Source organism: Euprymna scolopes, chromosome 41, assembly GCF_053919585.1.
Source record: "Euprymna scolopes isolate OS-2025 chromosome 41, ASM5391958v1, whole genome shotgun sequence".
Taxonomy (NCBI): Eukaryota; Metazoa; Mollusca; class Cephalopoda; order Sepiida; family Sepiolidae; genus Euprymna; species Euprymna scolopes.
Genome location: NC_136522.1, coordinates 19,621,279 through 19,649,167, shown reverse-complemented (window position 1 = coordinate 19,649,167; position 27,889 = coordinate 19,621,279). Strand labels below are relative to the sequence as shown.

Here is a 27,889-nt window from a genome sequence, read left to right as displayed (position 1 = left end):
TTTAGATTAGTTAACCAAGTTGCTTGGGTATATTTCCTAACGTCTCCCTTTCGAGACGTTGTCGAACAAAGTTCACATTTCATTTGAAATCAAGATCGCAAGAACACATTTTTCCAATACAAGTAAATTGTGCATTACATTATACTAACAGGGAGATCCGACGTTGCCCAGGATTGAATGATGATCAAAGAATGCTTCACACTCCCATATTTTTATTGTCATTGAAATCGGTGAAATCGCCTGATTTTTCAATCCAATTGATTGATTACCTGCTCTAGTTAGGGACCCATCACAGTGAGCTGAAAGAAAGCTTCACATGCCTCCCCACCGTGACTTAGTCCACAATGCTTTGTAGTCCACATTGCACTGTAGAGAACCTACTGTTGATTTTATAAAATCATTTTTTATATATAATTTGCTTGAATTAAAGTTTAAAATACAAAAGGCAAGTATCATGATTTAATTGTATTTTAAACAGAAACACTCATTGCGAACATGCCTCTGTCATATCAAAGAACCTACTGTTGATTTTATATGCCTGACCTTACTGCTTGTGCGGTGATAATGGCTTGAATTCAAATTTCAAATGAAAAAGTCAACTATCATGGTGCAATTGTGCTTTAAACAGAAACATTCATTTCGAACGCGCCCCTGTAATATCAAAGAACCTACTGTTGATTTTATATGTCGGTCCTTTCGAGTTGTGTGGTAATAAAACTCAAATGCATTTTTTTATGTTAGGCTGTGTAAGGTATTAGCTTTGGTCAAAATTGGCTGTTCCTTCTTTAATTGGGATTATTTTGATTTATCAGTTATCGGTAATGTCATTCTGATGCAAAACCTATCTAAGAACATTGCTACGTACATAAAGAACTTTTGTGTAAAATTTCATACAAAAAAAAACCCCAGCCATTTTTGAGTCCATAGGGAACAAATTCACACACACACACACACACACACACACACACACACACACACACACAAAGTTCCTTTTATCTAATAGTAGAGATAGATAGTGGACAGATAGATATGTTTTACAACCTTTGACATTAACAGAGCAACTTGCTTTGCTCCAGAGTAAAGAAGGCATTGATATTGGTGAGGGGGGCTTAGATTGGAGCTCAGACGAGCACTTGCCATGAAAATAACGATAAAGCAGAGACAGGCTCACAATGTTTCTTCTGTGGGAAAGAGGTTGCAGTGAAGAGAAAAGCCCCCCCCCCTAGGCTATGAAGTCTACTTTGAACTCCTCTATTTTGAGTTTCCTATTACAAAAGTACATATGTGTTTCACTGAGAAAGTATCGATATGTTCTGAGGTTGGCACATCGTACATGTAAGTAGCAGATTTCGTATTAATGTAGAGGGACAGGTGAAGCTCCTACAATTTACCTGGGCATCAGATAAATGCCATGTATTTAGTATGGTCTGCTCTAACATAATAGAAGTAGCAGACCATCAGCTACTAATAGTAATATTTGGTGACTGGGGACTTTGTCATGATACACAAATTACACCTCTTTAAGCTTAAAGAGAAATCACTCAGGTTTTTTTCTATGATCCAACTCTGTTGGAGAAAATTGCACTAGAGCTCTGATGCAATCTCCCACCCATCCATTCAGTGCGGCCGTTGGCAAGATTGAACTCGCTACACAAGTTTGTCGTGTAATTCAAATCTTGACGATAGCTGAATACTTGATGCTTGATCAAGGTTATCAAGAGTATTTTTATCCTGACGCCATAACTAGATGGGGTGCCTACCACGGCTTAAGAGAATCCCATCTACCCTCAAGAGAAGAATAGACTGTGCTAGTTTCTAAACCTGCTATTTTACTTTGTGGTACATACAACACCTTGCCTTCCCAAATGATCACCCATCTGGTACTGGCCAGGCTCAACATTGCTTAACTTCAGTGATCTAGCAAGAACTGGTGTGTCAATATGATTGTGCCGTATATAATCTCCCACAATGGATCCTTTCATTTCCCTATTCTCTACTTACCTCTTCATCCAAAGACTCTCTAAAAAAATATATGCCTTGGTAGAATCTGTAACACATCAAGCCATGACTGATTATAGGGACAATGATACAATCTTGTTGCATATCAGTCCGAAATTATCAGTGTTACGCAACTCAGATCAACATGATACAAAAAGGATTTTCATCTAAACTAGCGAGGGGTACCCGGCGTTGCCCGGGTGTTTGGAGGTGTGTATGGTTTTGGGTAAATCAAAATTCCAGGGGGGGGGGGGGGTAAAATAAAAATAAAAATGTTTTGGTAGGTAAGTATGAGGATCGAACCCGAACCCTTGAGGCAAAGTTGTAAATTAAAGTGTGAAAAAAAAATGTGCGACGTTAACCATTACGCCACCGCGAGATGCTAACGGAAACACGTTTGAATTACTTAAATTAGCAGGTGCACGTTTTAATGACTTAATGAGGTCAACTTTTGACTGCGGGGTAGCATTTCATTTAGTGCAGGAATGCTTTCTTTTTTTCTTCCCCCCCCCCCAAGACGTTGGGGGTAGGGGGAAAGATTATAGGAAAAGGCCTAACCTACATGGGGCGAGCGAAAATGTTGAATATTTATCTTCCCGAAGTCGAGCAAATTAAATAGACAAGCGAGCTCCGTTGTTAACTGTGAGATATTACGATTTACATGTGATATAAAAAGTTTAAAAAAGTTGTGAACCGACTGACCGCTTCTCTGAAAAAAGCCTTTCTTGGACATGCACAAAAAGCGAACATACATTTTCGCTTTTATATATATAGATGTTCTCTAACTGAACTGGAAATCCTCAACATCTGGGAAGTATGCCATCAACTTTGTGCCAATAGGTGGCTTAGAATTGTGGTGGCCAAATCTCTTGGAGAAAGAGTACTACACTATTGACACTTCGCTAACCAGGTCATAGTTAGCATGAAAGCGCATGTCAATGACTTGATACGCTAACCCGTTATAAATGCGTTCATATGCAACTTCAGTATCAATTGCTTCGTATGTGGAAGCATCACCTCAAATCCACCACATGAAAATGCTGGGATCATTCTACCACTCCAGTAGATATCTCACTGCTGATGCAATTCTCTACCTGTATAAGTAAGTACATACTTGAACGGAGTACTGTTGCCACATCTGGGCAAAAGCTACTAGAAGCACGTTATCCTGCCTTGACAGAGTTCAAAATAGACTTTGTAGCCTAGTGGCGGTTGCCTTTTTCTCTTCCCTGCAACCTCTTTCCCACAGAAGAAGCATTGTGAGCCTGTCTCTGCTCTATCATTATTTTCATGGCAAGTGTTCATCTATGGCCCCCCTCTACCAAACTTTCACAAAAACACTTGTCTAGCTGAAACCACTATCAATAATTTCCCCTACCCTTTATCTGTGCCTAAACATAGACATGGATTCCATGAACAAAGCTTCTTTCTTAAAACTGCATGCCTGTGGAATTCTCTTCCATTTGCCTGCCTTCCAACTGACTACAATATGGTCATCTTCAAGTCCAACGTGAACAAATTTTTTATGGGCCATCCTCGTTAAGTAATCCAATTTACCAAATTTTGTGATTTTGTGGAGTAAACCTTTATGCCATACCCTATCAAAAACCTTTGATATGTCAAGACCAATTACTCTAGAAAAGAATCCTCCTCTGAGAGATTCGCTAATCCTATGAGATATAACTGTTAGCACATCTGCTGTAGATCTAGCAGAACAGAAACCATATTGCGTGTAACTGAGGTTATTTTTACTAAGGTGGTTGACTACTTTTCTATTTAACAGATTCCAGCAACTTACACAGGAAACTGATTGCTTTGTATTGAGAGGGAGATGGCCAATCACCTAAATTTTTAAATACAGGACATACGGATGAGATTTTCTAGGGTGTTGGGAAGCAATTCTTTTAAGACCATGCTTAAACAGGTTTGTAAGTATGGGAGCTAGTTCTGGTTGAAGTTTTTTTTTAGTACTATAATAGGAATGCAATCAAGGCTAGTTGCTTTACAGGAACCAAGGTTTTTTTTTTTTTATTATTAGCTTGGTAACATCACACACAGCATGTCTTCAGATACAAAAGGAAATATAGGGTAGAATTAGCTGCAAAGTTCTTGGCAAAGAGTTTGACTTTGTTCGATGCTGACGAGATTACCTCAGGTCCATTAATGATGGTTAGGATAGCACCCACATTTCTATTCAGGACCTTATTTATTATTTGCCAAAACTGGTGGAAACCAAGCCACAGCTCAGCTACTTTGGACTTGATGGACTGAGCTCTCTCGCGTTTTTTATTACTCTTTTACAGTGGTTGCTGGCAGTCTTGAAGGCAACTTTAGCCTCAGTACATCTACTACATTGGAAGCAATGGAAATAGTGATTTCTATGCGCAATGGCAGCAGCACAGTCTGGAGAGAACAACAGCTGGCGGTTGAGTTTTTGCTGTAATTCTTTTGAGGGTATGAAGTGGTCTATACTTACAATTAACCGCTCTGCCAAGTCTGATACTATAGAGGAAGTGTTCTTTTTAAACATGGAATGCAGAGATAGATCTGATGTAAATGTACGGAAGCTGTCTCAGTCAGTCATAGAGTATCAATATACTGTACGATGCAGAGGTATGTCAGAGGACTTATTACATTTTGTTTTTATCTTAGCTGACACAACCAAGTGGTCAGAAGATCCCAGTGGAGATAGAACGGAGGATGAACATAGCTCAGTTGTGAAAAAAAAGGTTTAGGAGACTTGCATACTGACCATCAATCTGAGTTAGGTCATAAGCAATGGAGAAATTGTGACAAAAACCTCCCCTTATCCTCTGTCTTGTTTGGTTCATATTGTATAGAAGTATCAAAACTTGATTTGACTTTCTCCATAAAGTTAGAAATGTTTACGTAATGACTGCAAAGTTCTGGGTATATATCCTTTAAAAGCGTAATAGAAATGAGGGGGGGGGACAGAAAAAAATTATCTTAAAACATTAAAGGTGGTTTCTGCACTTCATTTTATTGCAGAAAAAAAAAAAATTGGTGGGGAGGGGGCTTATTTTTTTCCAACTCTTTTTATAGTTAAATCATTCTCTACTCCATCTGGGCAACATTGACATTGGTTGATAAAGCAGCAGCAGCAACCAATATTACAGCTGCTGCTGCTGCTTTCAAACAAACCTGCATTTTCACAGCTTTTGGTAATTACCATACACCTTTTATGACATCACACTGCATTCAGCGATTCATGACTTTTGTATGTTGGCATCTTCAAAATTACAAAAGTGCTTATCCTTTCTGTCTCTTTTTTGCTGGTTAGGAAGTGGATGATAATTTTACATTGAATTTTATAGTAAAGTGATCATCAACTCTAAAGTTTTCTTCCATGTACTTGCATTTATTGTCATAAATAATTTTACCAAGAATTCTTCATGAGTTTTGGTTTCGGTTTCGATTATAGCTGATGGCACTTAAGTCCTCTATTTTTTTTTATAAATAATTTTGTCAAGAATTCTTCATAAGTTTTGGTTTCGGTTTCGATTATGGCTGAAGGAACTCACCATTAGCATATAAAGCGATGCTCTTTGTGTAAACAAATTGAGCTTAGGTACTTTGGACAATGTCAAAACATTGTTAATTCACAGCCTGCATAGCAATGATTAGAAGCTCTGACTGTCATTTGGTCGATCAGGTTTCGATTCTTGAGGTAGTTGCTTGTCTAGCCGCACTGATGAGCTGTGAAACATCAAAACAGTACTGTATGTGAATGACTAATATATATATATATATATATATATATTCTTTTGATTTCGATTCAAGCTAAAGCACCCAAGTCATATGGATATATTTTTTTTTATTTTTGAAATCGCAACTTTATAAAATATGAAAATCGATAGAATATTAACTCTATAATAATATATACGAAATCTGCAAGAATTAAAATATCATATTTAAGTGTACTTTACGACCGGGCTTTGCTGAGCGTTCGTGCTAGCTTAGATAAATACTTTTGCAATTTTAACAAAAAAGCTACTATAATATCAGAGCGTCTCCAGGTAGATTGAACATCTACAGAATGCCAACATCAATATATTACATATAAATGAGTTAGTTCCCTGTGGAATTTCCACAGGTCCCGTTAGTTAAATAATTAAAAAAAAAAAAAAAAAACTGCTTGTACAAAAATAAAGCTGAATAAGCCCCCAAAAGCAAAAGATTCTGGTTTCTTTAAGCATGGATTCTACAGAAGCCCAAAAAGTCAAAAGGCTGCCTGAAAATGATGTCAAGTAGTTGGAGGGAAGTAGGGAGTGCTGGTTTTTTGTTCTTCTTTTCCCCCAGCCATGTATCCGTACATTCTAAATGTGAACGTTTGTATAATTTTTACCATTGTTTAATTTAATTATTTTTCTGTGTTCCTACTTTTGTATATTTTTTTTTTTATATTATTTTTCAAGATTATATAAAAATTATGTTACAACGAAAGTTACACGTTCATTCAAGCAAGGAAAATATTAGAATCTTGCATGTAAAAATTATGCGAAACATGTAATCTAAAAAAAAAAAAAAAGTAAAAATATTTTTTGCAATTATAATTTTTTTTTTGTGTGTGTGAAAATATTGAATAAACAATGATAGTTTGAGAAATTCATTTTTCTTTGAGTTATATCGAATTTATTAATACGGACTTCATGGGTATTTTTTCGTAATGTTCCTGAAAAAAATTAGTTTCTTTTTTATTGTTACAATTTACGATGCTTTATTTTGATAAAAAACAAAAGGCAAAAATGAATTCATGCATTTTTTTTTTTTTTTTTTTTTTTTTACTAATGAAAACCATAACTTTAGTAAAAGTACTTTTTGTTTAAACAAAATAATACATTTCCACTAAGATTCAAATAAAAATAATGATGTTCAGTATATTCCGTGATCATTATTTGATAAATATTGAAAATTTCATTAAAATTGGTTAATTTCCTGATTATTGGTGAATTTGTAAGGGAGGGGGTCAAAATGTTTATACATTTTGATGAGCATCGGAGGCAGTGTCAGAAATCGCCATTAAAAATGCATGATAAGAACTTTAATAATTCAATTTACTATTTTTCGAAGCTTATAACTACTTGAAAAATGTAATTCAAACCCTAATTTTTTTTTTTTCAATAAAAGGAGCAAAGACCGAATTTTAAAAAAATAACAGGTTTAATAGCAAATTATGCAATATTTGTTTTTTAAATCAGTTTTCTTTAAAAAAGATTTAAAAAATCAACAAATTTTAACTTACTTTGAATATAAAAATATATATAAATTCCAAAAAATCACTTACCTATCAAATGTACTATTCAATGGGTACTTCCATTCTTCACTGTTAAAAATTTATCCATATTTATATTTTATATTCCATGTCCTTTTTAAATAAAATACTTTAAGCAAGGATTAAAAAAAATGCGGCATCAGATGTTTTTCATAGGTGAAATAAAGGGAGACAAATGTCTGCTTTTCTTTGGGTTGACATCTTTGGTGGCTTTAAGCGTCAGAATTAATGTCTCTTTCTATTGCATGCTACAAACAAAAGTTAGTAAATATAGACCACCGTAGTTGAAAATGATCCCATTTCACTTATCAGTTTTTGCCATTAAAAAAAAACTCTACCGATTTTTGATTTGTTTTTATTCTCTTAAAGAAATACATGAGTTTTTGATGAAATATATTTTATTTCTTCTTTATCAAGTGAATTTTTTTTCAATATCTAAAAAAAAACAAAAAAACATTGAATGAAATAGAAAAAAATGTTGTAATTGTACGAAATTTTCTGAACAATATAACAAGATTATAAGGTTTCACTTAAAAAAAAAAAATTCCACATGGTTTTTAAAAAACTTTGGACTTTACAAGTAAATTTGCAAATAACTGTTCTTTTTTTTTGTTTTTGTTTTTTAATTAGCTTATTTTATTCATTTATCTTTTATCTTCAATTTGTGATAAATAAATTTGAGGTGAGAAAATTAATTATTTTCATTTGAATAGACATTTCAAAATGGGGAATGTGAATTAAAAAAAAAAAAAAACGCTTGTCTAGAATATTATATTCGGTTTATTGGAAAGAGCATAAAATTTCACATTGAATCTGAAAATATCTTAAAAATTGAACCAATAGGAAAATTTTGATAAACACTGTTTTTTAAAAAATAATATTTCTATTATTTTTTAAACAACTTTAATAGTTTATTTTGGAAGTATATTCCATAAAGAAAATAAACATCCCATTTTAAAAAGAGAAATGATGGGTTTTTTATATTTTCGCAGTTTTGTGTTAGGGGTGTCAAAAATTCCCAAAATATTCTGATACACCTAGAGCATGGGCTGTTCATTTTGCACATACCTAATATATATATATATATATATATATATATATATATATATATATATATATATATATATACTAGCAAAAGTACCCGTCGTTGACTGGGTTCAAAAATATCCGACAAAAAATGGACTCTGATTTATGAAAGTACTATCGGGGGGGGGTGTACCCGGCGTTGCCCGGGTGTTTGGAGGTGTGTGTGTATGGGGGGGGGGTTAAATCAAAACAAACTTGTTAAAAAAAAAACGTTGGCCGGACGTTTGGAGGTGTAAAAGAGAAAAAAAAAGTTTTAGTAGAAAGGTAGGCTTGAACCCCAAACCTTTGACACGGAGGTGGAAAGGAAATGGAAAAAAAAACCTGCAACCTAACCATCTCGACCACGGGAATAGATGAATTGATAAATGTGTTAAGTTGACGTTTATAAAGCAAAATTAACAGGCGATCAAAAAATATCTCGAAAATAGCTTATAAAAGGCAGGTAAATTAAAGATAGCTGCGGCCAGAGTTCCTTAATTGTAGATATTATTATTTAGACAGCATATAAAAAGTTTTAAGAGGGAGCGAGCCAACCGAGAATCACGGCCAAAAAACCTTTTGTAGACATACACAAAAAGCGAACACACATACATACATACATACATACATACATACATACACACATTTTCGCCCTGATATATATATAGATGATAGGTTATGAAAAGGAAGGGTTGTAAAGTTATCTTTTTACAACCCTTCCTTTTCATAACCTTCGAATTTGGGGGGTATCAAAACCAAAGCAAGATATGATGAAAGTAAAAATAAAATAGATAAACCCCCCATAATTTATTATACCATACCTGTTCACACTGAAACACTTATCACAATATTCTGTGGATCTATATTAAAAAAACCTTGTTAAACTTTGTGACATATTTCTATTCTATGGAGGTCAGGCGTGAGCGAACACCCCATAATTTTATTATATCATATTTCTTCAAACTGAAACATAATTATCAAAGTATACTTACGCAGATAGATATGAAAAGTCTTTATTAAAATGTGTGCCTATTTCCATTCTATGGAGGTCAGGCGCAAATGCAGACACCACAATTTTACTATATCATCCCTATTTAAGTTAAAACATACTTATCCAAGTACTATTATGTACATCTATATCACAAACACTTGTAAACGTTTTTTTTTTTTTAATTTTTACATTTTTTATTTCCATACTTTGTGGACCAGGCGCGTATGCAGACCCCACAATTTTAATGAACCACCGTTATGCCAGATCAAACATACCCATTCCTGTCTCGATACCTCTTCTATCATTATATGTAATCAGTTTTCTATAACAGTCAACCATATAGGAGTCTATTCGTGACCAGACACACACACAGACGTTCAGCTTTATATTATAGATATAATGATCTTCATGTTTAGTAAGGTCCCACCCGTTACGTCAGATACCCTCCCTCCCCTGAGTAAGAGGAAGATGAGAGAGTATACTTGTATTTCTTCTTCCCCCAATTATTATTATTTCTGTTTATCACTAAAATAATATTCGTTGCGAACCCCGCCTAGCTCGGAATTGAAGCATGAGCAAAAGAAGACCAAGATAATGTTCAGTTTCCGTGACTATCCCTGCCCCCCTCCCTCTTTTCATCTTTATAAACTGGAGACGACGCTTATTATACCAGCATGAAACCTACGTTATTTTTGTTTTCTTTTTTTTTTTTTTTTTCTAAGAAAAAAATCATTTTTACCGTTTTTAGTATTTCTATTTTCCCTCTTTCTACGTTTTACACATGAAGAAAATAAGTGTAATTCTACACCTCAATGCAGATATATTCTTCCATGTGAACGTCTTTATTCAAATTACCTGCACTCGTACACTTATTGCATTAGTTGTTATAGTTATACCATCCGAGGCTCACCTTGGCATCATTCTGATAGCAAAACCGTGAGAAGGAGGTGAATGCCGGTTCCATATGGAAGTGGTGGGATGCCAACGATAGAGCATTTTATATTTTAGATTTATTACATGCTGAACGTGTTCGTCAGGTTAAAATCAATTTAGTATTGCTCATGAAATATAGGGAAAAAATACTTTTAATTGGTAAATTAGCCGACATACTGGCATAGATCTAACATGGTTAGTGGTCGATATAATAAAATGAATAAAGGATCAGAGAAGATGTCGAACGATACGCTGTAAAAATCTTCTACAGTTCTATAAAATATCTGGCTGGACGTCCGGCCTTGTTCGTACAATACGCTTAAACATGTTATTTTAATTTATGCAGTCAAATAACCCTGCTAGTAAATTCATATGAGTCATTAATCACTGTTAAGAGAAACAGGCAAAATTTTAATTCTCAGGCTCTGTGTTGAAAAACAGCTCAGCTGATCAAATGAGGTGGGGGTGGGGGGGAGTTTACACAGGTCAACTCTGAGCGTGATTGACGATGTATTTAAAGATAAATTCTTGCAGTTAAACTCATTTTTCTAACGAGAAAGTTGTTTCTGTAAAGAAAAAGAAAGATTATTAATTTAGGAAAGAAAAGAAAAAAACAACACTCCATATAGAAGAGGAGGAGGATAGAGTAATTTTTCAAAGAAAAAAAAAAAAGAAAATAACATGATTATCAGGAGAAGGAAAAGTAATGAGATAGATATGATAATCACAAAAAAAGGAGTAAGTGATATGTCGAAAAAAGCAGGAGTTCTGTGACGATTAAGGGATGCTTTTTTGTACAACACAATCACGTTGACACACCGGTTCTCACCAGATCACCAAAGTTAAGCAACGTTGAACCTGGCCAGTACCAGATGGGTGACCATTTGGGAAGGAAAGACACTATATGTACCGGTAAAATACCAGGTTGAGAAACTGGCATGGTCTATCTTTCTCTCGAGGGTAGATGGGACTTAAGCCGTGGTAGGCATCCTGTCTAGTGATGGCGTCACGATAAAAAAATACCTTTGATAATCCTGGCGAAGCATCAAATATTCAGCTACCGACAAGATTCAAATTACACTACAAACTTGTATAGTGAGTTCAATCTCGGCTATGGCTGCACTGGATGGCTGGATTGCATTTTCCTGATGAATCCATGCGAGTATCGGTCTCAAATTATCCCGACTTCAGATCTATATCGCCAACCCAACTTCGCCCAGAAAACTTAGAAAGAAACGTTAAATTCAAGCCAATCCAAAAATGTTTTTTTAAATCAGAAAAATATAACTATACATTTTCCTTTTATATGAAGTATGTATGTATGTATGTATGTATAATCTTATCTCTGTCGTCTTTGGTCCTAGATATGGCCTTATACTATATCCAGTGGTGAGGCCCCAGCTTGCGGGCTTTGGGGAGTGTGGAGCCACCCTTTAATTGTCATTGCTCCCAGGTCCACTCTGACCCGGAGTAGTAGTACCTGTTAGGGTCCCAACTATGGGTTGAATAGAAACTGACTTGAAAACATCAAATATATTCTATTAAAAAATTTTTCTTCAAAATCTTTGGATTCAGCATTAAATAACCTGAAAAGGGTTGATATGCCATAAAAAAAAAAACAACCAAGCCAACCAAACTCTGTCGTCTTTCAGGACGCTTCACCACTGAATTTACACAACTTCTCCGGTTCTCTCAATCTCAGTTTGCAGGTCCTGAACACGTTCCAATCCTATGTCCTGTAGCAGGTTGTCAATGTAGGTCATTCTTCTTCTACCACGGTTTGGATATCCATGTCCATTTGTTGGTATCCAGAGAACCAGCTTGCTTGCTTCCTCTTCGCTGTGTCTCATGTAGTGACCAGCTCTTCTGTACTTTCAGTGATACTCGTGGTAGGTCACCATAAAGCTGTTGGTTTGCTGCGTGGCTCCTCATGATGTATTGAGGGCCATCCTGAGCATACATGTATAACAGCCATCCAGTCTCTTCCAGATATATATATATATATATATATATATATTGAAATATTTAACCAAATAATTATTTTTGATATGAAAACGATTACTTATGACTTGTTAATTATTATTTGCCTTTTTCGTATTTGAAAGTGATTCAGTTTTATCACAGACATTACTCCGATAATCAGTAGCAGATAATCGATCTCATGAATCTGCAATGGTAGAAGAGCGGCATAGAAAACAAACCGTACCTTTCTGGCGACAAGGATTTTCAGCCGAACAGTGACTTTTTGCGAGAGAAGAAACCACTAGCAACAACCAATGATCAACCTCAAAGATGTCACTGAGAACAAAAGTACTGGTCTAGTATCACCAAAAACCAATTGGTGTGAAAGGTGCGTTGCCACTCGACTTAGTGTCCTGCGTGTTTTGTGCACCTTGGGGCAAAAAACTGACATATGCGTGATTTCAGCAACCAGTGCACGTATGAGGCTACATTTGAGGAGTGAGACTAGATGAGGTTACATTTGTGATTCTGCGGGTAGAAATCACATTTATCTTTCTTTTTTCTTTTTTTTTTTTTTTTACACAGGCATCACCACATTATCAAGGCCAAGAGGCCACTCAAGGATAAGGGTTAAAGAGTGTACAGTAGAAATTGGACAATATAGTAATCATTAGTAATGAAAATTCAGTAAATTTGATAACTTATATGGAACAGCTCATCAAGAACTTATTTACGTTAGACTTGAACACAACCATATTGTAGTCAGCAGGAAAACGGAAGACAATTCCACAGACGTTCAGTTCTAAGAAAGAAGCTTTGTTCATGGAATCTACGTTTAGGTTTAGGCACAGATAAAGAGTGGGGGGGGGGATTATTGATAGTGTTTTCAGCTAGACGAGTGTTTCTTGTGAAAGTTTGGCGAGGGGGGACCATAGACTGAAGCTCAGTCGAACACTTTCCATGAAAATAATGATACATCATAGACAAACTCGCAACATCTCTTCTGTGAGATAGAGGTTGCAGGGAAGAGAAAAGGACATCTCCTACGAGGCTACAAAGTCTATTTTGAACTCTACATCTGGGCAGGAGCTGCTAGAAAGGACTTGTCTTGCCTTGATAAAGACAAGTCCTTTCTAGCAGCTCCTGCCCAGATGTGGCAACAGTATTCCATCCTTGGACATACCTGGCTCTTATATAGATAGAGAATTGCATCAGCAGTGAGATATCTACTGGATCTATAGAAAGATCCCACCATTTTTCCAGCGGCCTTGGCAACAGATTTGATGTACGTGTTGTAATCGTCATCACTGTAGACAACAATTCATGGGAGCGATAACGTTACACCTAATATTAAATTGATTTTAACGCCAATATGTTCCGCATGTTGTAATAAAAAAATACAATTTTTGAGCTATTGTATATCGTCTGTTTACAAAGTTATCTAACTTTAAATTCGACTGGATAATTTTGCAAGGAAACAACCCCCTCAGAGAAACGATTGTTTCACTCTAATAAAATTTGGTGTAATCAGTTTACCAGAAAGCAACATAGTCACTATCACAATTGCCTCCCACTTAAAGGATTAAAACAAAATATCTTGCTAATCTTGCCATTTGGGGCTGATGAGTCAGAATGTTTCAGTTAAGGCGTTTTCCCTTTTAGCGTAATCTCTCCTTTATCTAAAATCAGTACAAGTCTGCATTGACTGGTCTCTAGGCAATGCTTAGTCACTAGCAGGGCCTGTAGAAATTCCATGGTGAATATGGATTAAATCTTATCTTCAATTTCGCATCTGTTTTATATTTGTTTAGGTGGGGTAGTAATGACCCTGGAAGGGGGGGGGAGTCTAAACAACAGTAGCGCAGGGTGCCCGGGTGTGTGTAGGTGTGTCAGAAACCTCTGAAAAAAAACTGGTAGTAGCAGGGGGGGGGGGGCAAAATAACAATAGGCAGAGGTATTTAAAAAAAAAAAAAAAAAGTGGTTGTGGGCAGGTAGGCCATAATGCGAAGGAGAAAAAAAGGTTTAAAAAAAATATGATCTTAGCCAATGTCGCCATGACCCAAGCAGAAGTCAAGAGCATTAAAATTAACCATAGTGAATCGAAAAGACTTGCTAAAATAGTGACGCAAAAATCAACCCCTCCTTGTACAAAATGGCTGAGTTTAAGGGGAAGGAATGAATGTTTTTATCCAATTTTTCGATATTTGTCATCCAAAGGGTCGAGTTTCAAAATAATACTGATCTTGTTATGATCCGTCGCTTCTGTCAAAAGCGAGACATGCAAACACACACACACATTTTTCCCTTTTTATATATAAATAGATTAGACATTTTGCCAGTGGAAAACACAAAAGTTAGCACATTGACTTAAAATAAGTGCTTTATGTCAAATTGATTGTTTAATAGTTAAATTTAGGTTAATTTTTGCACTAAATACTAATCCCTATTAATTCCTTACTGTGCATTGAATGGATACCATAGCATTTAGTTCATTGCACCTTGTCATAACAAAAGTCTATACAAAATTTAAGCAAAATCGGCCAAGTAGTTTCCGAGTTAAAGTGGAATGAACAGACACGGATTGACACATACTATTATATAAAAGGAACTAGGATTACATTGGATAATAAAGGTCTTAATATTAAGAAAACTACTTGTCTGCCCCAAATTTAAATGTGATATTCGTTTTCAGTATACTCAAAACTGAAAAAAGTTGTCAATTTAACAGTGAATGTTGAGTTGCAATTAAAATAATAAAAAAAAAATATTGTATTTGCAGTAAAATTCTAGTGGAAAGTAAGCTTTAATTTTAAAAAAAATTTTTTTTTTTTTCACCTTGTCCAAAAGGGGAAGAGACTAGTAGCTGGGGTACCAATCCAGATCTTTGTAAAGACATAGGACACTGGCAGGTGTGATAAGTTTTCTAGCTTAGTAGAGAGAGCCCACCTTACTGTGTGTGCATGAGTTCATTCCCTATAGACTCGGAAATGGTTGAGCTAATTTTTTTTTTTTTTTTTTTAAATTTCACACGAAGGTATTTGGTGTGTCTGGGAATGTTCTTACATAGGTTTTGTATCGGAATGCATCCGATAAGTATAGAAAACTGAAAAAAAAAAAAAAATTTATTCAAGAAGGAAGTTCAGTTTTGACCAAAGTTAACACTTTTATACAGCCCAACATCACGAATGCATTTGAGAAGTTTTATCACCACACAAGCAAAAAGGCCCAACCTATAAAATTGACTCTAAATTCTTTTATAAGACAGGGGCGCGTACGAAATGAACGTTTCTTTTTAGAGCACAATTGCATCGTAATGCTTGATTTTTTGCATTTTGAACTTTAAGTGAAGCTATTATTTACAAATAGTTTTGTTTTTTTTGTTTTGTTTTTTTTACTGTGGAATTTCCACAGGCCCTACTGCTAATAGTAGTGGCAATTTTAATATTAATCATTAGAAATCCCGTGCTGAATATGCAATAAACCTTATCATATTCAATTTCACATCTGTTTTCCATGCTGGCATGTATTCGATTTAAAAAGAAAAACTCAATCTCTCCTAACGTTCCTCTCAAGTTTCCAACATTCAAACTGCACCGCCTCAAGTTGGACAATTTTACTTTGCACATTTCACTGAGAAAAAAAAAATTATAAGACCTTTCCCTAAAGTCAACTTAGTAAGGGCTAGGAGCGTAGAAAATGGATCTTGGGTTTATTTTTTGGCATTTCTTGCTTCTCTTATCTTTGTCTTTTGGTTCTCACATTCCATGAGCAATGTTTCTAACAAAGGGGAAAGAATTGCCGTTTTCTAGGTCTGAATCCATACATTCAATACTTAGTGTTGGCTAGTTTTTGACCTCAAAGTTTTTGTGTTTGTTTTTATATATATATATATATATATATATATATAGCTCCTTACATTAAGTGGCTTCATGCCTTGTCTGGAGCGTTTTACATAAAAAAAATAGTTAATGAGAATCAGTATTTTTATATTGCAATAAGGCTTTTATTATATGGAGGTTTCAGCTAACAGAATTTAAATATAGCTTTTTTTTTTTTTCCTTGTTTTAACAAAAAATTTGTAACATTTGGCTTATTCTGACTACCATTCTCGTCTTAAAATGACTGCTTTTATTTTTCGGGTATGCTGAAAACGAATTTCACATTCAAATTTGGGACAGACAAGTAAGTTTCTGGATATTGACATTTTTTCCCAGTGTATTACTTAATGAATGTCAGTGGCGATCACCATTCTTAACATGGGGAGGAGAGAGGCGTTTTGTAACACACATGTGCATTAGTACTTGTTCAGTTGAGAAAAACATGGCCGCCAGTGAAAATAGAAAGGATTACATTGGATGATAAAGGTCTTAATATTCAGAAAACTACTTGTCTGCCTCAAATTTAAATGTGATATTCGTTTTCAGTATACACAAAACTGAAAAAAGTTGTCAATTTAACAGTGAATGTTGAGTTGCAACTAAAGTAAAAAAATTTTTTAAAATATTGTATTTGCAGTAACATTCTAGTGGAAAGTTAGCTTTAATTAAAAAAAAAAAAAAAAATTTTTTTTTCATCTTGTCCAAAAGGGGAAGAGACTAGTAGCTGGGGTATCAAACCAGATTTTTGTGAAGACAAAGGATACTGGCAGGTGTGATAAGTTTTCTAGCTTAGTAGAGGGAGCCCACCTTACTTACAGCAAACATGGCACTATTTTCTGTATATCCATAATATGAATCTCACCTTTTCTGTTTAAATGCGTGCAGGTTTGTATGTCTGCTTAAAACTTTCAACAGAGGCGACGAATTTTCACAAGATCAATATCGTTTTGAAGCTCCACCCTTCGGACGACAAAATAAAAATTGACTAAAAACATTAATTCCTTCACTCTTAATTGGGCACTTTTCTACAAGGGAGGGTCACTTTTTTTGCCGATATTTTCAAAAGTCATTCCCTCTTTTCGATTGACTAGCCTTAATTTAAACCTTTGCCACTTCCGGTTTGGCGATGGACGCAACGGCAAAGACGTCACATTTTTTTGTTTTGTTTTTCACGTTCTTTTCCTCCTTCACAGTACGGGTTCGAACCTGCCTACCTTCTACCATTTGTTTTTAAATTTTTTTTATTTTTTGCTCAACACACACCTCCAAACACCTGGGCAACGCCCGGTACCCAAGCTAGTTTATTCTAATTTATCAATTTATCTTATTAGGTCATGGAATCAGTGCCTTCGTTGAGGATGCCATTTTACATCAAACTAAAAATCAAATTTTTTTCTTTCCTTGATGAATTCTAGCATTTCTTGAAAAAAAAAAAGTGGTTGTGGGCAGGTAGGCTTGAATCCGTAACGCGAAGGAGAAAAAAAGGTTAAAAAAGAAAAAATTATCTTAGTCAATGTCGCCATGACCCAAGCAGAAGTCCAGAGTGTTGAAATTAACCATAGTGAATCGAAAAGACTTGCTAAAATAGTGACGCACAAATCAACCCCTCCTTGTACAAAACGGCTGAGTTTAAGGGGAAGGAATGAATGTTTTTATCCAATTTTTCGATATTTGTCATCCAAAGGGTCGAGTTTCAAATTGATGCCGATCTCGTTATGATCCGTCGCTTCTGTCAAAAGCGAGACATGCAAGCACACACACACACACACATTTTTCCCTTTATATATATATATATAGATTAGACATTTTGCCTGTGAAAAACACAAAAGTTAGCACATTGACTTAAAATAAGTGCTTTATGTCAAATTGATTGTTTAATAGTTAAATTTAGGTTAATCCTGCGGATTTATTCTTAAATGAAGACTCTAAACACAAAAAAGGGATTTAACGTGGCTTTTATTGCTGATGTATATTAACATTATCTTGTTCCTGCATTTGTTTCTTTACTGTGTTTCACCGGATCATGAGAATGGAGCAAGTATATGATGTCTTCATGACTTTGTGCTGCACATATTTTCAAAATTGTTTTTCACAATGTGAAACTATGTTCGGCAGATGTCATTAAGTGCTGGGGGGTAGGAAATGACAAAGAGTGGGTGACAAATGAAATAGCATTTTTTTTTTTTTTTTTTTTTAAACAATGGCTGGTGAAGTTTAAATTCAGGATGTGATGAGTGAAGTGACCTGCTGGGCTGACCAAATGACAGATAGATAGAGAAACAACGCATCTGTAGGTATTTTAAGGGGAGGGTTACTGTGAATCTGAGGAACAATAGGGATGACAAAGCTAGACTTAACGACAGTCACTGAGTTTTTTTACAAGGATCATGAGTTGGGACTTTACCACAGAGTTGAGAGTTCCATTGGACTTTGACTACAGTTGGAAACAGATTGTGGCTTGAGCCAGGTCGGAAAAGCTTTCTGAGATCAAGATGAACTGACGGCAACAGATAAACCCAGTCTTGATAGGCCGTAGATATGAACCATAGTATGTAGACACACACACACACACACACACAGAATCTAACCAACATATATGTGAAGCATCAGTGTGTTTTCTTGTTTCCCTGTGTTTATCTGTATACTTGTGAACCCATCTGCTCCCCTAGACGGCTACCAGTGTAAGAAACTATGACAATATGACCATAAGAAGACAAAACGATGGGGAACAAAGCCATGGCACACAGTGTTTGGGGGTCATTGGGCTGTCAGGCAAAGTAGCATGTGGTGTCATAACAAGACTTTTGTACAATTTCCTCACATGTGCTATAGAGATCGCTTGGAATCTGATCTGCTGGTAGAGTAGTAATAAGTAGGGCTATGACAACAGCATATTCTTTTCCTTGGTTTGATTCTCAGGTATTTATCCATTGATATCTTGTGTTTTTATGTAGAGTGATGTGGTTCTCGGTTGATTGTGTTGAATATATACTCAAGAGTCAAAACAATGAAAAGAATATGCTGTTGTCATAGCCCTAGTAATAAGTTTGTAAACATTCCATCATCAATGTCATTGTCATCAAGAATAAATTTGCGATATTAAGATTGATCATATGTTTGTAATCGTTCCGATCAAGAATAAATTTGCGATATTACAGTCGAGTCATATCGGCAACAATAGAAGCAGGTGGTGTCTTGAATGGTTGAACTAGCTTGTATGAAACAATACTATGAAAAAAACATCAGCAGTTAAAGTTTTGGCATGATCCAAGATTGCAAGCTGATAATAACCACAAGAGCCTGCAAATTCTCAGTTGTCAAAGCAGGCAATCTTTTTGCTGTGACGCTATTTCATACAAAGATGCATAAGTGATGCTTGCAGCGTCTGAAATATCAGTTTGCAAAAGGAACATTTTTTCAAGATGGTTCATCCTGTTCGTCGTGCCATATTCAAGTGTGAGATGTGGGAGAGAAGAAACTGTAGTTTTGAGTTTGACATATTAAGGCTTATTAATCAAATGTGAAATATTTGTCACGCATTCCTTTGTAAACATTTGTCATTTTGTTTACAATTTAACCTTTAATTGTTAGCTCCTTACATCAAGTGGCTTCATGCTTTGTCCGGAGCAATTTCCATAACTCTTCTTTTTTTTTTCTTTTTTTTTTCTTTTTTTTTAATTCATTATTTGTCAAAATATGTGAATTCCATAACAGCATTCAGAATTAAATTTCAATCTTCACATATATTTAAGCAACCCATTTTTGTAATCCACATCTCACACTTTCTCTAGCCCGCGGAGGTAATCCAGGTACATTCTTATGACATTATGATGATGGACAGGATATTCAAATTTTACAAGATTAACAGAAAAACTATATCTATATAAAAACCAAGTACGTCCAAGGATGGAGTACTGCTGCCACATCTGGGCAGGAGCTGCTAAAAACAGCCTATTCTGCCTTGACAGAGTACAAAATAGACTTCATGGCTTAGTGGGGGATGCTCTTTTCTCTTCCCTGCAACCTCTCTCCCACAGAAGAGACGTTGCGAGCATGTCTTTGTTTTAACATTACTTCCATGGCAAGTGCTCGTCTGAGCTCCAATCTCTGGTCCACCCTCGCCAATCTTTCACGATAAACATCCGTCTAGCTAAAACCACTGTCAAAAATTTTCCCCACTCTTTATCTGTGCTAAAACCAAAACGTAGATTCCATGAACAAAGCTTCTTAGAAGTGCACGCCTGTGGAACTCTCTTCGTTTGCCTGTTTCCCACCTGACTACAACTTGGATGTCTTCAAGTCCAACATAAACAAATTCCTGATGAACTGTTAGACACTTTATCAAATCTCCAATACTAACGATTACTACGATGCTATCCCATTGATTACTGTACACGCAATAACCTTATCCCCGAGTGGCTTCCAGGCCTTGATAAGTGGTGACTACCATGTAAAAAAAACAAAAAAAAAACCGTTTTGACACCTATAAACAAAACTAGAGGACGACCGTGACTAAAACAAGTGGCAGATATACACCCTACTAATAGTCCATGTGTATCCTGTCTCCTTTAAAAGATAACGACTGTTTATTCTTTTTCCTTTCTTTTCAATTTCAGGAGCATGTGTGACAGTTCCATCTTTTTACTTGGGTAACATCTCAGTTTGGAAATTACCAGCCAATCAGTGAAGCCATTTTCCACAACCATCACTACCATCATGGTAAGTCTTTCTATTTTTTTTAACCATTCCCCCATCATTATCTGGATCATTTTTTTTTTTTGTTGTTGTTTTTTTACTTTCTTTCCACCTCGGCATTTACCGTTAAATTGACGATTTTTACGGGTTTTCAGTATATGCTGAAAACGAATATTTAAATTTGGTGCAGATAAGTAGTTTTCTGGATATTAGAGACCTTTATTACCCAATGTAATCCCTTATGTTTTCACTGGAGACCATATTTTTCCCAACTGAAAAGTATTAATGCACATGTGTATTACAAAATACTCCCTCCTCCGCATGTTAAGAATGGCAAACACTATTGACATTTATTAAGATATATATGAGAAAAATGTCTTCATATCCAGAAAACTACTTATCTGTGACAAATTTAAATGTGATATTCGTTTTCAGCATACCTGAAACCTTTTACAAGTCGTCATTTAAAAGGTGAGTGTTGCAGTTGAAACAAACAAAGTAACAATTTACCTTTTTTTTTTTTTTTCAAGTTTCAGAATATTTTAGATGAAGATTCATAATTTAGATTTATCGGGCGGCTATCTTCATCTTCAGTTTCTATTTTCACAACGTTTCGGCTTGTGTAATTGTAATCTTTTTCAGGTGCATTTTTTCAAACTTGGCAATCAAGTTGAACTTTTTTATTTAACTGATGAGGATAGATTGTTTTCATTCCATCAGCCATGACCGGGTTAAAAACAAATGTTCGTTTTAGTCATTATCAACTGTAGAAAGGATTGAGCATTCAACTCCAAGAAGACTTTCACTTAGAACTAATTGTTAATCAGCACCTTTAACCATTGCACCACAGGCATATGGGTATGTGGTACATGATTTCTTGAATTCTTTCGAGAGTTAAGTACTTACAAACAAAACCCTGTGGCTGTTTCTATCAATCAAGTCTTGTAATGCATCCTATATTATGATTTTTATTATGATTATTATCTATTATTATTACGATTCTTATGATGATTATAACTGTCATGGGGATTATGATTGTTATGGTGATGATTTATGATTGTTATGATGATGATATATGATTGTTATGGTGATGATATATGATTATTATGGTGATGATTTATGATTGTTATGGTGATGATTTATGATTGTTATGGTGATGATTTATGATTGTTATGGTGATGATTTATGATTTTTATGGTGATGATTTATGATTTTTATGGTGATGATTTAGGATTTTTATGTTGATGATTTATGATTGTTATGGTGATGATTTATGATTGTTATGGTGATGATTTATGATTTTTATGGTGATGATTTATGATTTTTATGGTGATGATTTAGGATTTTTATGGTGATGATTTATGATTGTTATGGTGATGATTTATGATTGTTATGGTGATGATTTAGGATTGTTATGGTGATAATTTATGATTTTTATGGTGATGATTTATGATTTTTATGGTGATGATTTATGATTGTTATGGTGATGATTTATGATTGTTATGGTGATGATTTATGATTGTTATGGTGATGATTTATGATTGTTATGGTGATGATTTATGATTGTTATGGTGATGATTTATGATTTTTATGGTGATGATTTATGATTTTTATGGTGATGATTTATGATTTTTATGGTGATGATTTATGATTGTTATGGTGATGATTTATGATTGTTATGGTGATGATTTATGATTGTTATGGTGATGATATAGGATTGTTATGGTGATGATTTATGATTTTTATGGTGATGATTTATGATTGTTATGGTGATGATTTATGATTTTTATGGTGATGATTTATGATTGTTATGGTGATGATTTATGATTGTTATGGTGATGATTTATGATTGTTATGGTGATGATTTATGATTTTTATGGTGATGATTTATGATTGTTATGGTGATGATTTATGATTTTTATGGTGATGATTTATGATTGTTATGGTGATGATTTATGATTGTTATGGTGATGATTTATGATTGTTATGGTGATGATTTATGATTTTTATGGTGATGATTTAGGATTTTTATGGTGATGATTTATGATTTTTATGGTGATGATTTATGATTGTTATGGTGATGATTTATGATTTTTATGGTGATGATTTATGATTGTTATGGTGATGATTTATGATTGTTATGGTGATGATTTAGGATTTTTATGGTGATGATTTAGGATTTTTATGGTGATTTATAATTATGATTCTTATGATAATGATTTATGATTATAATTTTTATGGTGATTATGATTATGATTTTTATGGTGATGATTTATGATTTTTATGGTGATTATGATTATTATCATTAAGCCAATCCATCCAAGTTAATAAAACAACAAAGATTTTATATTCTCAATCATTTCAAATTATGTTTTGCTTGTATTAATCTTTTAAAAATCTATTTTTATTTTTTACTTATATTAATTCCAAGCAAAGCATATTGCCACTGAGACATAATGCGTCACTGTGAATTATGGGTCAGATATACAGGGGTGCCCTAAAAGTTGTGAAACAGGATGTTCGTTCACATTAGATTCAAATTTTTGCATGTTTGTATAATCAGAGCGGAAAGATAATTCCAAAGGAAAGCGGTTCCAGGGAATAAATAATTAGAGTAGTAAGCTTTTCTGCATCTGGGGAACTCTACAGTAGAAGGGGTGGAATTTTGCTGATTGTCAGGTTGGTTGGGGGTTGAGGGAGACATAAGTGCAGTACTTGTAAAACGAGCAAAGGTATGCAAGTGATGCTATATACAGTGGGTAGCAAAAGTATTTGGTATATTGGGGTTTTTTTTTTTCATATTTCTAAAAAAGAAAAATCAAGTTAATTTGAATGAAACTTACACTCAATCTTTGAACAGATATCATCAATCTAAAAATAAAAAAAAAATCAAGTTAATTTGAATGAAACTCACACTCAATCTTTGAACAAATATCACCAATCTAAAAATAAAACAGAAATGAAGATATACTCAGTTGACAAATATTTATTAACAAAAAATCAAATTACTCATATGCAAAAGTATTTAACACATTATCAAATTTTCTTCTTTTCTCTACTCACTGTTTTTTTGTTTTTATTTTTTTTATTACTCAAAGAAAGACATTGCTATTTGAAACGTAAAGGGCTACTATATGGAGTCATATCTAATGGGGCTGTGGAGAGTTGAGCAGCGAAATGTCTGTTCAATACCACTAAGTAGCTACTATTTCGGATCATATCTACAGAGGACTTCGTGGAAAGTTGAACAAGATGCCTGTTCACAATACATTTACATTTCTGCATGTTAGTACATTTAGGGAAACAGGGAGGGAATTTAAAATCTAGAAGTCTGAGAGAAGAAACGATTAGAGTAGGTTTTTTGGCATCTAGGGACTTCAATAGTAAAGGCGTGGGATTTTGCTACCTGTCGAATTAGTTGGGAGTGTATATGTCAAGGAGACACAAGTGTTATGAGGAGGCACAAGTTTATTAGAACATATTTCATTAAAGTACTTGTAAAACAGGCACAGAGATGCAACATTGTAGTGATGTGACAGAAGTTGGAGATTGGGCGATAGTGCGGAATGTATTAAATTGGAGACTTTCTTTTTTTTACCTTAAGAGTGAGAGCCCTATTTGTAGAAGCACCAACCCAGATGTGGCAACAATACTCCATGCATGGGCGAATTGTGATTTTGTAAAGTTATATATTGATTGAGATTGTCGGACTGACTTCCTCATCTTGGTTGTTATTGTCACAACATTTCGGCCATTTTGCCCTCCGGCCTTCGTCAGGTGTTTTGTATCGAACTGGGGAACCGTTTGTTAGGAGTCTCGAACCCAACCCTTTATTATTATTATTACGGGGGTACCGTGTTCGGACTCCAGCTAGGTTTGGGACATAGTTGCTGATTCTTTGTTTTGAATGTTACTTTTTCACTGCCTTCATTCAGGATTGAACTCAGCACCTTTGGGTAACTGTAAACTTTGATACAACGTCTAGGACCACTCAGCCATATGTCACTAGGACAATTCTTAGTTGGTACCATACATATGAGGCATCTCCGAAAAGATTCAGTTGGTTTTTGTTAATGTTAAACCTATGTTGTTATTCAAGGTTTTCTCTCTCTATCAGAGGTGTCCAAATTGCATTCAGCTCTATGCTTGGTTTACTCAGTAGGTTGTTATGTCCGAGCATGTGAGCTGTTTCTTTAAGTTTTCTCACTTTCCAGTGGGTCTCTCTGTTTATTATTTTTACTTCATCCCATAGGGGGCGATGGTCCTCCCTCTCCATCCAGACATGGTTGGCTATACCCGATTTTTCCGTCTCCCCTTTAGTTACCGCTTTTCGGTGTTCTTCCAAACCTTTCTGCAACTGCATGGGATGGAGTATATGCAGTTCTCGGTCATGTTCTCCTCCATACGGGGCTTCACTTGTACCAGGTGTCGTCTGAGTGTTGACTCGCTCTTGAATACCGTCCTGATGTTGTAGGGGGCACATATTCTCTGAATCTTTTCGGAGATGCCTCGTATGTATGGTAGGCAGATCGTTGGAGGTTTTTGGGTTTCATTCTCCTCTCTTGTACTATTAACACGTCTGGTGGATAGTATGCTATCGGGGTAGTTGTTATGACGGAGGGTATTCTTCAACCTGACCATTTCTTGGTGGTATGTAATGGTGTCGCTACTTATTGTCTCTGCTCGATGTTGTAAGCAGCGTGCGATTCCATGTTTGATACTGTATGGGTGATGGGAGTTGAAGTTTAGGTATTGTCCGGTGAAGGTAGGCTTGCGATATACGGATGTCTTAAACCCATGCTCTGTGTGTGATATGAGTATATCAAGGAAGGCCAGTTGGGTATCTTTTTCTTTCTCCATTGTGAACTGTATCGATGGTCTTATTGAGTTCACATGGTCTAGGAGAGCCTGGATGTCTTCCTGATGGGGCCAGAGTATGAAGGTGTCATCAACGTATCTTAGCCACATGGTGGGCTTTAAAGGAGCTGAACCTAAGGCCATGTCTTCGAAGTATTCCATGTATGGCGAACATATACATGGAATACTTCAAAGACATGGCCTTAGGTTCAGCTCCCTTAAAGCCCACCAAGAAACCGGGGGGGAGGGATCGAACCCGAAGCCCTGAGGCGAAGTTTGAAAATAAAATCGGTCAGCCAGAATGAATTAGTGAAAGATGTTTGAAAGTCGTCGAGCGTTACGACGACGATGACGATGTAAGCATTGTTATAAGCGAAGTAAGAAAAGAAAACGTTTTAATTAAGCGCTGGGAGGGGGGGGTAATCAAAACATAAAAAAAAAAACACAAAAAAATCTAACGTAAGGCAAGCGAACACGTGAAAAGTGGCTTAAATAAGCCTGTTTCGATATTAAAATTTAAAAAACCGATGGATACCCGGGTGTTTTGGGGTGTCGCTAAGAATAAGCGAAGTAAAAAAAAAAAAAAACAGGAAAACAAACGTAACGTGAAAAATGGCTTAAATAACACAGGGTTCAATATTTAAATTTAAAAAATCAAAAAAAAAAAAAAACATCTCACACCACAATTCGAACCCAAAACGTTTAGATAATGAACAAACACGCTAACCAACTGCGCTAAAGCGACGTAGATGAAATGTGTCCGGTTTTTCAACTATTTAAAGTAAATCAGGTCACGACGTCATCTGATGCATGTGTAGAATTGGTCATCGTTACGAGAAATCCGTTTTTGTTGACACCCACCCCAACCCTCGTGGAAAATTGTCTTCGGGGTGAAAAAGTTAACGTTTTGGGCCAATTTTTCGATATTTTTCAAGCGAAGGATGGGGCTTCGATATGATACCGAGTTTGAATTTTCATTGCGTGTGTCGAAAGTTTTTAGCAGACACATACATACACACAAACAAACATACATACATTTTTGCTTTTACATATATAGACGAGTGTATATGCGTTCATGCATGTCTATATATAAATATACATGTGTATGAAACCGATGCTAGTGTATTCATCTAGTGTTTATAAATGTGTGTGTGTGTACATGTTTGTTTGTTTTTTTTTTTACAAAGGAGTCACCACTTATCAAGGCCCGGAGGCAACTCGAAGATAAGGGTTAATGGATGTAAATTAGTTATGTTACGTAGTAATCATAAGTAGTGGAGATTTTATGAATTGGATTACTTAGAGAGACGATTCATCAAGAACTTGTTTATGTTGGACTTGAAGACAAATTGTAGTCAGCTGGAAAGCAGGCGAACGGAAGAGAGTTCCACAGGCATGCAGTTCTGAGAAAGAAGCTTTGTTCATGGAATCTGCATTTAGGTTTAGGTGCAGATAAAGAGGGAGGGGTGGATTATTGATAGTGGTTTCAGCTAGACAGGTGTTTTTCATGAAAGTTTGGTGAGGGGGAAACATAGATTGAAGCTCAGACGAGCACTTGCCATGAAAATAACGATAAAGCAGAGACAGGCTTACAACGTCTCTTCTGTGGGAAAAAGATTGCAGGGAAGAGAAAAAGGCATCCCCCACTAAGCTACAAAGTCTATTTTGATCTCTGTCAAGGCAGGATAAGCTGCTTCTAGCAGTTCCTGCCCAGATGTGGCAACAGTACGCCATCATCGGCCATAACTGGCTTTTATATAGGTAGAGAATTGCATCAGAAGCGAGATATCTACTGGAGTGGTAGAAGGATCCTACCATTTTTCCAGTGGCCTTGGCAATAGATTTTTTTATATATATTAAGAGTTCACGTAACATGAACAAGGTAACAGGTATTAGTTCGGGACAGGTTCAACAAACATGACACATAAGCACACAATAACCGTTTGATAATGGATTATTAACCTTAGGTTGTGGCTCCCTCGTCCCTTCGTCACTGCAAGAAAAATTTCACTGTGAAGCAGTAACAACAGAACTTCTTTTTGTTTTTCTTTATTTATTCTCATTTTCACAGGTGTTTGTGTTTCCTCTCAGGGATTTACAAGCTTTCTCCCTTACATCGTCTCTTATTTAGCTCAGTTGAATGCTTCCACAACTGATAAAGTCAACCTCCTCTCCTTGACTTCTCCCTCGTTCTCTGACTCGTTTACTTGTATCTCG

The 27,889-nt window shown here is 35.4% G+C and overlaps 1 protein-coding gene across 7 annotated transcripts in view; it reads left to right on the top strand.

Moving 5' to 3' along the window:
- The window catches only part of LOC145266389 (kinesin-like protein KIF3B), a 200,184-nt gene that overhangs the window by 24,796 nt on the left and 147,499 nt on the right, over window positions 1-27,889 (top strand). For all 7 annotated transcript variants that reach the window (XR_013864711.1, XR_013864712.1, XR_013864710.1 and 4 more), the window contains exon 2: window positions 20,737-20,839. Coding sequence is in view for 4 of the 7 variants with exons in the window: in XM_080122024.1 (XP_079978150.1) it covers window positions 20,837-20,839 (3 nt within the window). In the remaining 3 variants the exon portion in view is untranslated. The remainder of the gene's footprint in view (window positions 1-20,736; window positions 20,840-27,889) is intronic.